The sequence below is a fragment of the Rhineura floridana genome, chromosome 3, assembly GCF_030035675.1.
Source record: "Rhineura floridana isolate rRhiFlo1 chromosome 3, rRhiFlo1.hap2, whole genome shotgun sequence".
Classification (NCBI taxonomy): Eukaryota; Metazoa; Chordata; class Lepidosauria; order Squamata; family Rhineuridae; genus Rhineura; species Rhineura floridana.
The window spans coordinates 19,480,788-19,495,596 of NC_084482.1; the positions used below are offsets into that span (position 1 = coordinate 19,480,788).

Consider the following 14,809-nt stretch of genomic DNA (forward strand, 5'->3'; position numbering starts at 1 on the left):
CACAGTTTGGGAACTTCTCTTATATTTCTGATTTAGGAATATTGGGAGCCCCCAAATTCAGTAAAATTAACGTCCCAGTGTGAACTATAAAAAAGTCTTCGAAGTTGCAGTCACATAATGGATAAAACCTCTACTTTAGAAACATGAGTATTTGAATCTGCTGTGAACACTTTGGCGTCAAGGATTTTTAAAAATTTGTCTGATTATCATGTTTTTCAGGGCTAGCCAATGTGGTGCCCTCCATATGTAGTTCAACAACATCTGGAGGGTACCTCATTGGCTGTCTTTATTCCTTTCTGTTAAAACCTGAGCAGGGTAATGGTGAATTGCTTAGAACTGTAAGCAAAATAAGACAGTGACCCATTCACATCTTGTATCTGATGAAGTGGACTTTGGTCCGTGAAGGGTTATGCCATAATAAAAGTGTTAAGGTGCCACAAGACTCTTTGTTCCATTCACCGTTGTAGTCAATTGTAATATTTCATGGTTACATTGGGACTTTGCATGAAAATGTGACAGAACTCCTGCCATGTCCTTCATGCCCCTGACAAAGTGGACTCCAGTTCCCAAAGGCTTGTGCTACAACAAATGTGTAAGTATTGAAGGTGTCACATGACATCTAGTGGTTTTTGCTAATACAGCTACCCCTCTTCTCTGGGATTCTTGAATGGGGTATTGATGCCCCTGTTTCTTCCTTTAATTCTTTTCTCAGTAAGACAATGAGTTGAAAGCACGTTAAGAAAATGTTTAGCTGAAAGAGGTGTCTTTGACTTGCAGGTAAAGAAAGCCTTCTTTGCATTGGTCACCAATGGTGTGCGGGCTGCCCCTCTTTGGGACAGCAAAAAACAAAGCTTTGTGGGTAAGTACGTTCCCTTTGAAGCACCCAAGAGAAGCCAAAAAATTTTTGTCATCTCCTCACCCACACCCAACTGCCTATTTGTTAAAGCTTTACCCTTTCCACCTTTTCTTTGCCCCATAGGAATGCTCACAATCACAGATTTCATCAACATCCTGCATCGTTATTACAAATCAGCCATGGTAAGTACATTTGGAGCATTCACTTCCTCCTACATTAATGTATTGGCATAATTTTGATTGGGATGTGGTCTTTAATATAGAGTTGTCAGCTGCCATGGAATCTTGACAATCTTTTTTTTCCTTTTGGATCTTGACAATCTTGAGTTTTGTAAGAATGACTTTATAGCTCTCACAGCTTTTTAAGGTTTCCTCTACAATGAGTGAGTAAAACATGCAGATTACAGAAGGTGACGGTTGCTTGGGATTTTTAGGAGCATAAATAATTTATATCCTGCACCTGCACCACAGTTGATTCCAGGACAGCAAACAATACAAAACAGAACAGAACAAATCTAAAAATATATAATACATTCAATAGAAACACAGTCATAAGACACAGCAGCAATGAGGTCTTCACTCATCATTTTTCTCAACCCTTCGAAGTCTAAAATGAAGGTCATTTGGGGACAATATGTAAATCTTGAAGGTGCTTTCTAGATCAATCCAAGGTGGACACAAGCTGGAATTAGAAAAGGACCAGGAGAATCTTGTGCTTCCCATAAGAAACTGTCATAGGGTAAAGGACATGCAATTCATGTCCAAAGCTATAGTCAACTGAATTCTACCTCTGATATTGCTCGGTGCGGGGATGAATCTTTAATAAGTGGGAAACAAAATCCCACCCTGAGTTCTCAAAGCAAACTAGAGCTCCAACACTTGCAGGTGTGGATAGAAATACAAGGTGGCTTCCATTGTGTTGATACCCTGCTCTGTTTCTGATGTGTCCAGGTACAGATCTATGAGCTGGAGGAGCACAAGATTGAAACGTGGCGAGGTAAGAAGGATGATAACGCTGGGGAAAAGAAAACACAGCCTGCTTCCGGGGAGTGTGTGTGTTTCCAACAGATGGTGGGGGAAGGACAGTAGTGGTGGGAAAGCAGTTGCTAGGTATTTGGCAAAGCCTTCAATGTTTTGGATTGTGCTCCCAGCTCTGTTTCCTCTTGCTCCTGGCCAGCAGGAGGAGCAGCAGGTACCCTTTTCTCCCCATGCAGTATCTCTGTGCTTTCTCTTCCCTTCCCCACATTGGTGTCATTGAGTGACTGACAGTTTCTCTTCCCACACAGAAGTCTACCTGCAGGACTCCTTCAAGCCCCTGGTCTGCATTTCACCCAGTGCCAGGTACGAAGCACTGCCAATGTGGGATTGTGGGCTAATATGTGTCTACATTTTTTTAACTCTTGCTGAGCTCCTACTTTCTACAAGTCTCCCCATCTGGCTGGCACCTCATTTTCCACTGCCAAAGACACCAACAGTCAGTGGGTTCTTCAGCCATCCCTTGACTGCTTGTCCCTTGATGGTCACTCTATAGTAATTGAGTCTCTTCTACCTTGATGGTCCCTTGCAGAATCCATTCTGTCCTCCTTTCTTGCTCCAGCTTCTCCTGAGCTGCTCAGGCCATGAGCCCCATGTTGCAAGCATTTTTACAAAAGACGAGGTGCCTGCTACTCCTCTTTATGTAGAAATAGAAGATCATATGTTCATGGCTGCATGTACCATATGCGTCCTCATGAAATACTGCATCCTGAGAATCTCAGCTTTTTTGAATAAACCAAGTTTCTATCTCTCTTGGTTATGGAATGAAGTTTGGAAATGAGAGGGTAAATTCTAGAGAAAGGTCAGCAATAGTGGGGTAAGGCTTCCTTCTGTGCCCTATGTAGTACTTCCTTAGTTTATCATCCCTGGCCTCTTGCCCCAGCAACTTTCCAACCTCACCTTCACTCCATTCCTTGCCATAACATTCTTTGAAAGCCTAAAAAAAATTTCCTTATTTCTCCAAGGACAATTACTAGATCTATGAATATTTTATACATTTCAATATTCTGGCTGCATAATTACTGATCTACAGTCTTAGAGTTCCCCTCACAATAGCCCTGTGAAAGGGAGGTGACTGTTTTTCCTGCATCACAGATAGGGAACTGAAGCTGAAAGATGAGAACATGCCTCAGGCAGAGATGAGAGACTGGTGGCCTGCAGGCTACATCTGAGCACTTTTACCCGAGCCTGGTGGCCCTACCAAATTTCACTCAAGATAAGGTAAAATATTTACCCACAGTAACATAGCAATATTTTCCCCCAATATGCAACTATTTTCATAATATGTTTATTTGTATGCCAAAGTGGCTCACATATCAAATAAACAATAAGTATAGGGATTCAAAAAGCATCTGAGGAACAATTACAAATAATGATAGCATCATTAAGTAAATACCAAAAAAATCAATCTGTGCAATATTTTATAAAACAATATTTATTTTACTATTTATTATTAAATTTATATCCTTCCCTTCCTCCCAGTAGGAGCCCAGGGCAGCAAACAAATGCACTAAAAACACCTTAACACATAATAAAAACACACTTTAAAATATATTACAAGATCCTTAAAAACATATTAGAACAAAATATCTTTTTTAAAAAGCTTTAAAAAAGCTTTTAAAACATTTTTTAGAATGTTTTAAATACGTATTAGAAGCAATTCCAACACAGACTGGGATAAGGTCTCTACTTAAAAGGCTTGTTGAAAGAGGAAGGTCTTCAGTAGACTAAAGAAGCTAATCTAATTTAACATCTTAAAACTAAACAAGAGAGAATAATGCCTAACACAGCAATAAAATTGTAGTAAACAAAAATGAGGGAAAGTCATTCCACAGAGGTTCATCACAATTAACTTAAATGCATTGGATGGTGGTAGTATTTTTAGTTTTTATTAGTTTCTTTACACAAGTCTCAATGCGACTTCACAAGATAAATGATAGCTACGCCTCTCAGTGGCAGCCTTCCCTCCTTGGGTCTTCTCTGTCACTTTCTGCCCTGAGTCCTTGGGATAAGATAGCTTTTCGATTTAAATGAATAGAATTGAATCCAGAAATTGTTTTTCCCTGCCATTGTATCTCTCCTTCTCCCAGACTTGAGAGCAGATCCAGTAGGGATACAGAGAGAATACAGGCATCTGATTGCTGCTTCTTACTTGTGATGTGCTTCCCCCACTCTTGTGACTTCCAGCCTGTACGATGCTGTCACCTCTTTGATCCGGAACAAGATCCACCGGTTGCCTGTCATCGACCCAGAATCAGGGAACACGCTGTACATCCTGACGCACAAGCGCATCCTCAAATTCCTCAAGCTCTTTGTGAGTGACTCCCAACACAGGCCAGCTTGAGCACTGAGCATTATTGAGTTTCATCCCCATCTGCCTGCCCCAGAGCTGTTTGGTGCATAGCTGTGAGATGCCATCTTGTTCCCTTTGTCCACAGAGCCCCAATCTGCTATTAAAATGTTTCTTGTCCTGCAGATTGCAGAGTTCTCCAAACCGGAATTCATGTCTAAAACCCTGGAGGAGTTGAAGATTGGCACCTATGAAAACATTGCAATGGTCCATACCAACACCCCCGTTTATGTTGCGCTGGGCATCTTTGTACAACACCGGGTCTCTGCATTGCCTGTGGTGGATGATTCAGGTGAGGCACAGCTCTATGGGGACTGGAGCTTTGCCAATACAGGAACTCATCAGAGAAAGTTAGGGTTCAAGCGCTTCTTGTCTATCAGTAGTTATACTTTAGACCAGTCTCCCTGAAATGGCAATGTGAGCAAGGAGCCTCACTGCATTAAAAATAAGAGTTGGATAAAATAGATGGGTATCATTGTAGTTACTATTCCGGTGCCTCATCTGTGTGTGTATAGATAGATAAGATTTTTTCCTATGGATATTGGGGCCTGCCATACTTACACTTCCCTTGTAAGTCTCTCAGACAAGCTTGTCTAGGAGGGCCCTGCTTCAGATACCTCATTTATCTGGGAGGAGATTGGCCTCCACTTTTTGGCAGTGGAATGCATTCCCCTATGAGGCCTCCTCCATATTGGCCTTTATGGAGCGTTTAAAGACTTCCTTAATTCCATCAGGCCTTTGAGGACTTGGTTTCTAAACTGCAGGCTGCTTTCTCTGCTGCTATATTTTGAAATCTGTATATTTTCTTTTTTTAAAGTCTATTGTACCAATGTGTGTTAAACTTTTTGGCTGGGGTTTTTGTCTTGGCTGTTTTTAGATTATAGTTTTCATTGTAAAATGCCTTCTTTGCCCATTTTTGGAAAATCAAAGGTTTACATGTGTTAAGTAATAACCGTATGTTCAGGATCTGACTGCTATCTGATCTGACTGGGGTCACAAAGGAATTCCCTCCCCAGCCGTCTAATTAGCTAGTGACCCAGGTGTGCATTTCCCCTGTTGAATGTGGGCTGCTATTCTTCTGAGAACCACCTCCAGCCATTAATCCTGTAAGCAATCTTTTGTCATGCACCTGCTTTCCCCTTGTAATGCATTGCGCTCCAAATTGTGTGGGGTAGTGCAGCCAACACATTTATTGCCCTGTTCCACAGCAGGGCTTTGGGCTTAATGTTTTTTGGGGGAGGGTTGTTACTCCAGTCAAATACCTTTCCTGATCTTGGGGTGGGGAATTAGATAAAATGTTGAGAATGCGTCCTAAAACTCCTCCTGTCTCTGTCTTTCAGGACGGGTTGTGGACATTTACTCCAAATTTGATGTCATTGTAAGTATCTTCCCCTGTCTTGGATTAAAGTGCATTGCCCACTGTGTTAGGGAGTAAATTTTGCTTTGCTTGCAGACCATTCAGCTTACCAAAGCTTTTTTTTTATGGGCTTATCTCTTGGCTTACCCACAAGATCTATGGATGGAGCTGGTCATACTATATCTCCCCCCACTCCTCCAAAAAGCGTATCGACATTCTATACCAAAGTAAGAAAAGTTCTGAACTAAAATCTTACCAACATACATAATTTTATAGAAATGTTATTTGCACAACTGACCTCATTAACAGGGGAATAATAGTACTATGTATACATTTATTCTTCAACACTCAGAATCCTTAGGAACCTTAGCATGTGTTAAAGTCCCTTTTACGTTTCTTACTAGCATTGCTGGTTCAAAGTCTACAGCAGCCTTCCCCAGCCTCCTGCCCTCCATGATGCTTTGGACTACAATTCCCATCACCCCCAGTCAGCATGGCACTGCTGGCTGGGGCTGATGGGAGTTTCAGTGCAAAACATTGTGGAGGGCAGTAGGTTGGGAAAGGCTGCTCTAGTGCAACTCTACCCCATTATCCATGACCACATGCCATACTGGCTGGGGAAGTTGGAATCTAGCAACACCAGGTTCCCCACTCTTGCTGTACCCAGTCAATTCTTGACTGAACCTAAGATTCAAACCTGGGAAAGTCCTAGCTCATGAACCACTGTGTTATCCCTACACGGAAACAAAGGAAGAAGTAAACACACAGGCTTGCATTAGAGCTGAAATGCCTGAAGGGCAGATGTTAAGATGTTTGACATACCTGCAAAACTGGCATGGCTTTGAGCCAGGGATGTAAAAGGGGTTAGGAACTCAGTTGCTCCTGCTGCGTCTTCCTCCAGCAGAGACAAAGTGTTGTTGGTGTGGGCTTCTACCCACAAAATTTGGTTGATGGAGTTTTGCTCAGAATCTGATTGATTGGAGTTGGGAAGGAAAGTTTCCTTGGGTCATACTGGCTTAGTGACCTTGGGGTCCCATATCCCCCCCTTCCTCTGTAGCACATGACTGGGTTTACTTAATCCACCTATAGGGGTTTACATTGTTGGCATCATTCTGCAATATAGCTGCTGTCCCAACTGATGCAGAGTGATCTACCTTGGTTGACTTTACAGAGCACTGATGGTCACATTATCCTGTCTCATGGCAGAGAATTGGACTAGATGCCCCTCTGGGCTTTCTAGCTTTCTTCTGTAAATATGCTGCAAACACCCCTGGGGTGGAGGCAGACCTGGTGGATTCACACTTAACAGACTAGGGGAGAAACATTTGCCCTCTTGCAGCCCAGGGCACAGACCCATGTGGGGAAAACATGCCTTGGGAGTCAAGTGAGGACCAGCTGTGCTGCCAAATGCTCATCTTCTCATCTCTCTGTGACCAGAACCTGGCAGCGGAGAAAACCTACAACAACCTGGATGTGACGGTGACCAAGGCATTGCAACATCGCTCACAGTACTTTGAGGGCGTGCTCAAGTGTTACAAGCATGAGACTCTGGAGACGATAATCAGCCGGCTGGTGGAGGCTGAGGTAATCCCTTCCTCTCCAGCTGCTCCTTGGGTACTCCATTTCAATAGGGGAAGGGGGACTTCAGTTGTAAGATGGTAAAGGTACTGACAAATGTCAGCTTTATCTGGGTTGATTCCCACCCTTCCCCAAGGAAATGGTAAATATGACATTGAAATAGCCATTTTAGTCTGTTTTGTGGAGATATATAAAATCAAGGTATTTCTACAGCAGCTGAAATCTGGTGCATGCACAATCTGACACCTGATTACTAGGAAAGGCCTGACAATGGGACACTTTTGTTTTTGCTGTTGCCTAAAACTTGAAATATGAGGACTACTTCAGGATAGCAGCTAGCAATCAGAGAGGAAGCAAGATGTACTTCACATTATGGGAACGCAAAGGGTGGGTGGATGGATGTTCCCTCTCTGCACACTGGAAAAATCCTTAAATTCAGGATTTGGGGATTTGTAGTGGCAGCTAGGAGCACATTTTATTCTGATATATGACATTTATGTCCCACTTTTTTTGCCAATGAGCTGAAGGCAGTGTGCATGGTTCTCCCTCCTGCACTTCACCCTCACAAGAACCCTGTGAGGCAGGTTAGGCTGAGAAGGAGTATCTGGCCCATGGTCTCCCAGTGAGCTTTGTTGCTGAGTGAATCGTTCCTAGTCCTAGCCCAACACCCAGGGCGATTTCCAGTAATGTAGACCCGTTAGTGCAAGGGCTTCTGGCTGCACAGTGGAACTTTCCCTTCCTCTCCTCATGTGGTTCTGCAGCCTCTCCAAATCTGCTCCAGAGGGTTGGGGGGGAGAACCCAGAACAGATTTGGGGGGGGGGAGGAGAGGGAGGTGAAGTTCCATTGTACAGCCAGAAGTCCTTGCGCTAATGGAACTTACTTTGCTGGATACCACCCTCTAACCCAGTCCTTCCCCAATGTGGTGTTCTCCAGATGTTTTGAGCTTATATACCCAGTTGATCACTATGCTCTGCAGGTGAAGTACTCCTGCAGACATCATCTCATCAGGAGGTCAGTTCTGCACAACATAGGAAGCAGACCTTCAGCATTGTGGCACCTACCCTTTGGAATTCCCTCCCTTAAATATTAGACAGGTGCCATCTCTATTATCTAGATGTTTTTAAAGCTGTTTTCTTTAAGCTGTTTTTAAAGATATTTAAAATATTTTAAAGTATCTTTTTAAGATATTTTAGAGTGTTTTTAGTGTTTGGTTTGCTGCCCTGGTCTCCTTCTGGGAGGAAGGGTAGTATATATATTTTATAAATAAATAAATCAACAAACTACACCTTCTGTCATCCCTAACAATTGGCTGTGCTGGCCGGGACTGATGGGGCGTGCAGTCCAAAACATCTTGAGATTACCAGGTTGGCATGGGTTGCTCTAACTACTGCGTCACACTGGTTCACTGTTTGAGGAACACGTTAATACAACGCAAAATACTGTACTAGCAGTAATTTGGTTGCTCTGTCATAACAATAGTTTGTTTTTTCTAACTTCGTTTTGTTCAGAACGGTAGCAATTTGCTTACACTGGTCAGGTAGAAACCCTCAAATAGTAAGGGTTTGTCTTTTTGCTGTAGTTCCTTTGTAACTGGTCCTCCGAACATCTTTATTAGCTTTCTAACCTTTCCCGAGGAAAAGTCACATTTGTCAGATGAGTGAAACTCACACTGTAGGGACCAACGATTCCAGTAATGTTCAGTGCTCTTGGCCTGCCTCTTAAACACAGTGGTACTATGTACACGATTACTTATCTCTGCAAAGTGGGATTCTCATTTCCATAGTTTGGGAGGTTTTGAATGGCTTGAGTGTCAGCCAAGGGTGGGGGTGAGTATGGACATGCTGAATTCTTTTTTTTCTTTCTTCTTCATATGGACATGGGAATGAATAGGTAAAGCAAGGTGTCATTTATTTACTTATTTGTTATTTATATTTATATCCCACCTTTTTCTGCAAGGAGTTCGAGGCATACAGATTCCTCTCCTCGGTATTTTATCCTCACAACAACCCTGTGAGGTAGGTTAGGCCAGGGGTCACCAACTTGTCACCCTTCAATGGTGCTTCCACCAGGCAACTCAGAATCTGAGCTTTTATTAAAAAAAAGTAAGTCTCTAGCCTTCCTAGAAAGAAAGTTGTGGAGCAAAATGTGCAGGTACTCTTCTAAGTGAGTCATGTAAAATGAGCCAGCCTGGCTGCTTCTGCCTGTGAGTGAAGCCAGAGCTGTGATTGATAAGTGAGTTATTTGGACGCCAGGCTATAGGAATCCCTGCGGTTCTTAAGAGAAACTGTTCTACCCTCCCTTCTTAGTGCACTTTTCCTTTTTCTCTTTTTTTTTTGTCCTTGGAATCTCTATAGCTTGCCCTTCCTTTTTCCCTAGCAACCAGGATGCATCTTTCCTGTGCTGGGTTCACCTGAGAAAAGAAAGTACTTAGAAATTATTTTCTGCACTAGGGGCTGCCAACCCTGCTTACACCTCACCCCCTCTGCCAGGTGTGCCCTAGCTCTCCCCCCACCTCCTCACCAACCCCAGACCAACCCCATGGCTCGCTGAAGCTCTCCCCTGCCCCTCTCCAAGAGCCTCCAAGCCTCCCCCGTGCCCCCTCCAAGCCTACCCCCTTCACCTCCGTCCAAGGGCCTCCGGGCCTCCCCTTGCGCCCCCCACCCACAGGCCTCCAAGCCTCCCCCTGCCCCACTTACTTTATGGCCTTGATGCTGCTGCTCGCTCATCTGCCAGCTATATCCTGCCTGCTAGGCCAGCCTCCCTCCCAGCTGCTGCAATTTGCCTCTGTGCCCACCTGACCTAAAAGCAACATGCTACCTATGAATGCTTCAGTGCAGGTGTGTGCCCACACAGAAGCATTCACAGATAGCATGACATTTACAAAACTATAATAAGAAATACAACTACATGATAAGTTTGGCTGAATGTTTAAATAACCCCCTCCCCACAAAAGGCAAATGTGAAAACTGCAAAGAGGCTTTGGTGTGTTTTCTGTTTGCAGGAGCTAAAGACCAGGGACTCATTAAGAATTCAGTGTATAGTTAACTTACTGTACAATGGTATACATGTCTACTCAGAAGTAAGTCTCTTTGTGTTTAATGGGGCTTACTTCCAGGTACAGGATGACAGCCTAGGCTTTGGTTTAGGGTTGGCATTAGGGAAAAGCAGGGTTCTTATACCTTTAACAGCTGTATGGCAGGTAGAAATTCAGTAGGTCAGGCCTTTTCTAGTATGGAAATAGTTATGGGAAAAACTGCACCATGTCTATTCTCAAATTTTGTGTTATGCCACGCCCCCTGTCATCCATTTTGTAACTGGTGCCCTCAGCACTCTCAAAATTTGAAATGTTCCCTCTGGTCCAAAATGGTTAGCAACCCCTGGGTTAGGCTGAAAGAGAAGTGACTGGCCCAACAGTCCTTGCCCAACATACTCAAATCGCTAAACCACACTGGCTCTCAAAATCACTACCACAATTAATCTTGGTTGTGCAAAAAAAGCCCTCATAAACATTTTCTATAACCAACAGGTTCATCGGCTGGTCGTGGTGGATGAAAGCAATGTGGTGAAGGGTATCATATCCCTTTCGGATATTCTGCAGGCCCTGGTCTTGCCTGGTGGTCAGACGCCCTGACTGTAGGAAGGCCGAGCCCTCATCATGGGCCTGAAGTGTGGCACAGCTCTCCTTTCTGCATCAACGTGAAGCAGGCTGTGCAGCGAGCCCAGTCACAAGCCAACTCTCTCTGGGACTACTTCCCTTGGTATTTCTCACCAAAACTAGGCTGTGTGTCTCCTCCTTCCCCATTTTGGTTGCAAAGGAGCCCTGAGGCTTGCTGTTCCCTAGAGCTAGGCATATCATCCTGGAGCCCTCCGGGTGCAGGTTCTGTTGGGTAATACTGGCCACACTTGGATGGTAAGAAAGTGGAGCAAGCTTCCTGGCAGAGTGTGAGCTAAATACATGTGGAAGGGTCCAGCTAAAAATTCCAAACATGCGAAGACACTCAGGATATGGAGCCCTCTAGATGTCTGATCTGCAGCATGAAGGTTTTTAAAACAACAACCTGGCAAATATTGAGTGGGTAATCTTTGTGTTTGCATAACCCTGCACCTTTGCATGCCATGTGTGCATGAGACTGTGTGTGAGTGAGAATTGCCTTTCTAGTGCCGCTTGTCACTTCCCCAAGCAATACTCGTTCCCTCCTAGTCTCTGCGCAGGTGTGGGTGGGTGTGTTTTGTTAAGGAATTCTCATCAGCTGTGCTGCCCTTCTCAGCTGCCCTTCTCAGCAGCACAGCCCAGGCCCCAGTCCATAAGCTTCCTAATGGAACAAATGTCCTCTCCCCAGGAGCGGAAAACCTTTTTCTAGGTTATTGTGGTGGGCCTACTGTAGTGTTTCACTCTCCCAGAGCATTTGAATCCCTGTTGATCTTTTGTGGGAGAGACTCATTAGTTCCCACCCACCTTGGTCTTGAATGTCTTGCATCAGTTTTGCCTTCCAACTTAGCAGTGGGAGGACTGCAATTTGCTCTGTATCTGTACCCCAGTAGAGGAAAAATTGTGTTTGCCCATAAACACATTGAACTTTCCTTTGAGGCAGAACTATGAGTATCTTTGAGAATTGGCACCCAGTTCTCCCTGACCAAAATGGAGGCAGAAGCGTAGTCTCCACTGTGCAAGGGTATTTTTCTTGCTGTAAATCTCACCTCTTTTGCACATTCCTCCAACTTCTCCCCATGTAAATTGTACAACATGTATTTTTGTAAAGTCTTGTTTCCTATATCTGATTCTCCGTCCACACTCTTCCTGATTGGGGCGGGGGCTGGTTTTCTATGTTCCACCTCACCTGGCACCTGACAGAGAATTTTTAAAAATGATTTCAAGTCCATGTAGGGAATCCTTCTGGGGCCATTCCCTTTGTGTGATGTCAATTATGAGTTGTTTTGTTGAGATTCTGTACTTAATAAAAAAATCAAGGTATGTTTTAATTTGTGTTGTCTTAAGAGTGAATGAACTGTAGCAAACAACAGGCGGCAAAGGGGCAAGGGAGAGAGGTTTCCTTAATTTTCCACTGCATCCAGTTCACTCAGAATGCTTTCAAAACCTCCTAGTAGTGTGTACAGTAGGCTTTAGGCATGAGATGGACACAAGCACTAGAGACAGAATAAACCTTAAATTAAGATTGTTGGTTTATTAAAAGGATGCTATTTACATAAGGGAATACTGATATTTATATTGGTCTTTAAGGTGCTTATGGACAGCTTCTGAAGACTCAAGAGACACTGTTGCTGACACCAGCCTTTAAGCAGCTTTACCTCAGGCCCAGTGGAGGCCCCTCATTATGTGCAAGTGGGCCACTGACCACCCTAACCCCCAACCCCTCCAAAGCTATAACCCAGTCTCTTCTTTGTTCCTTACATTCATATTCAATACATCTTCCTATATAATAATTTTGTAAGCGTTCATGCATAGCGTGACTCTGCAAGATGGGCAGCTGTAGCAATGGTGCTGCCGCATGCTTGAGGCACCCAGCAGCAGTGCCCGCAGCAAGCAGGTGAGTGGGGCAGTGGTAAGCAAGGAGCCTGGCGGTGGCTGGCTCTGGCCCTTGGTGGATGCGTGGGTCAGGAAGGGAGACCCGTGAGGGAGAGGGCTGGACTGAGCCTTTTTAATATGTTTTTATTTAAAGTATCTGAAAATTTGACATAGGTTTATGCAAGATAATTAACTTTCATTAGGGTTAAGAATTTATAATTATTTTGATTAAAACAAAAGAATTAACAATACTTGTAAGAGGACCAGATGTTCGCTTTCTTTCTGAGTCTATATCTTTCATGGGGGGGGGGAAGCAGGATAGCAGTTGGTAATGTAGACATCATGGCATTGCTAATCCAATTAGCAGGGCATGTGTGGGGTTGTTACACACTTCCAGCCCCATTTTCACTTTGAGTGTGGGGGGTTGAACAGTGTCTTGATTTTGTAGATGTGGTTGATCAAAAGGGGTAGAAATTTTGAGTTGAGCAAATCCTTGGTCCCAGGCTATGGTCTGAAGGCACATAAGGCCAGCTCCCTGCTGAAGCTAAGCAGCGTCAGGTCTGGTCAGTGCCTGGATGGGAAACCGCCTGGGAACCCTATGTAAGCCACCTGGGGTTTCTATCATGAAAAGAAAGGCGGGGGAATAAATGTAATAAATAAAATAAAACGTAACGATACTGAGCACCTGCACCAGTGGAGTACTGGAGAAACTAGTGGAACTTGCTGCTACAGTATTTAGAACTGATCATATGGTGTGAAAGACTCCTTTTCCTAACATTTTGGCTTCTTTTTCCCTACCCGCCACATCTTTTTCTCTGAACAATAGGAGTTTACAGGATTGGTTTTATTAATTTTTTGAAAAAGAAACACTGCAGACCTTCAGCCAATATCTATTAACCATGATACTTAAATACAGTGCTTCAGGTCAGAATATAAAGATCAAATAAGGAACAGGTTTGAGGGTTTAAACTTAGTTGACAGAGAACCAGAAGAACTATGGAATGAAGTCAGGGACATTATCAGGGAAGAATGCAGAAAGACAATACCTGTTGTTAAAAAGAGAGAAAGACCTCAATGGATGACTGAAGAAACTCTTAAAATGGTTAAAGAGAGAAGGAAAGCAAAAGCAAAAGGAGATAGAAACACGGGCAGAACCCTAAATGCAACAATACAGCGACTAGTACGCAGGGACAAAGAGAACTATTACAATAGTTATTGTATAGAAATAGAAAAGGACAACAAAATGGGAAGAACAAGAGCCCTATTCCAAAAGATTAGAGAAATGAAAGGGAAATTTAAACCACAAGTAGGGATGTTGAATAATCAACAGGGGAACACACTGACTGACCAAGATGAAATAAAAGAAAGATGGAAGCAATACACTGAAGAACTCTATAAAAGAGATGCAAGGATGACAGATTCATTCATGGAGGAACCATATGATGAAGAACCAGAAATTTTAGAATGTGAGGTAAAAGCTGCTCTTAAAATACTTGGAAGAAACAAATTACCAGGAATAGATGGCATACCAACAGAGTTGCTACAAGCTACTGAGGCTGAATCTGCCCAAATTTTGACAAAAGTTTGTCAAGAAATATGGAAAACTAAACAATGGCCCACAGACTGGAAGCGTTCAATATATATCCCACTTCCAAAGAAAGGGGATCTCAGAGAATGCAGTAATTATCGAACTATTGCCTTAATATCCCATGCAAGTAAAGTAATGCTCAAGATTCTACAACAAAGACTCTTGCCATATATGGAGCGAGAAATGCCAGACATCCAAGCTGGATTTAGAAAGGGAAGAGGCACCAGAGATCATATCGTAAACATACGTTGGATAATGGAATGGACCAAGGAATTTCAGAAGAAAACCACCCTGTGCTTTATAGACTACAGCAAAGCCTTTGACTGTGTAGATCATGAAAAACTATGGAATGTTTTAAAAGAAATAGGGGTGCCACAGCACCTGATTGTCCTGATATGCAACCTATACTCCGGACAAGAGGCTACTGTAAGGACAGAATATGGAGAAACCGATTGGTTCCCCATCAGAAAGGGTGTGAGACAGGGGTGTATTTTATCACCCTATTTGTTTAATCTGTATGC

At 43.4% G+C, this 14,809-nt stretch overlaps 1 protein-coding gene across 2 annotated transcripts in view; it reads left to right on the top strand.

Annotated features, from left to right (window-relative positions):
• The window catches only part of PRKAG1 (protein kinase AMP-activated non-catalytic subunit gamma 1), a 34,157-nt gene extending 22,001 nt beyond the window's left edge, over positions 1 to 12,156 (top strand). Inside the window, exons 4-12 of one of the 2 annotated variants that reach the window (XM_061614789.1) lie at positions 778 to 859; positions 980 to 1,038; positions 1,807 to 1,852; positions 2,142 to 2,196; positions 4,078 to 4,204; positions 4,367 to 4,532; positions 5,581 to 5,618; positions 7,035 to 7,181; positions 10,703 to 12,156. In XM_061614789.1, coding sequence (XP_061470773.1) covers positions 778 to 859; positions 980 to 1,038; positions 1,807 to 1,852; positions 2,142 to 2,196; positions 4,078 to 4,204; positions 4,367 to 4,532; positions 5,581 to 5,618; positions 7,035 to 7,181; positions 10,703 to 10,807 — 825 coding nt within the window. In that variant the 3' untranslated portion in view covers positions 10,808 to 12,156. Of the gene's footprint in view, positions 1 to 777; positions 1,039 to 1,806; positions 1,853 to 2,141; positions 2,197 to 4,077; positions 4,205 to 4,366; positions 4,533 to 5,580; positions 5,619 to 7,034; positions 7,182 to 10,702 lie in introns of both variants that reach the window. The other variant, XM_061614788.1, reaches the window with a different exon arrangement.
• The last annotated feature ends 2,653 nt before the right edge of the window (positions 12,157 to 14,809 follow it).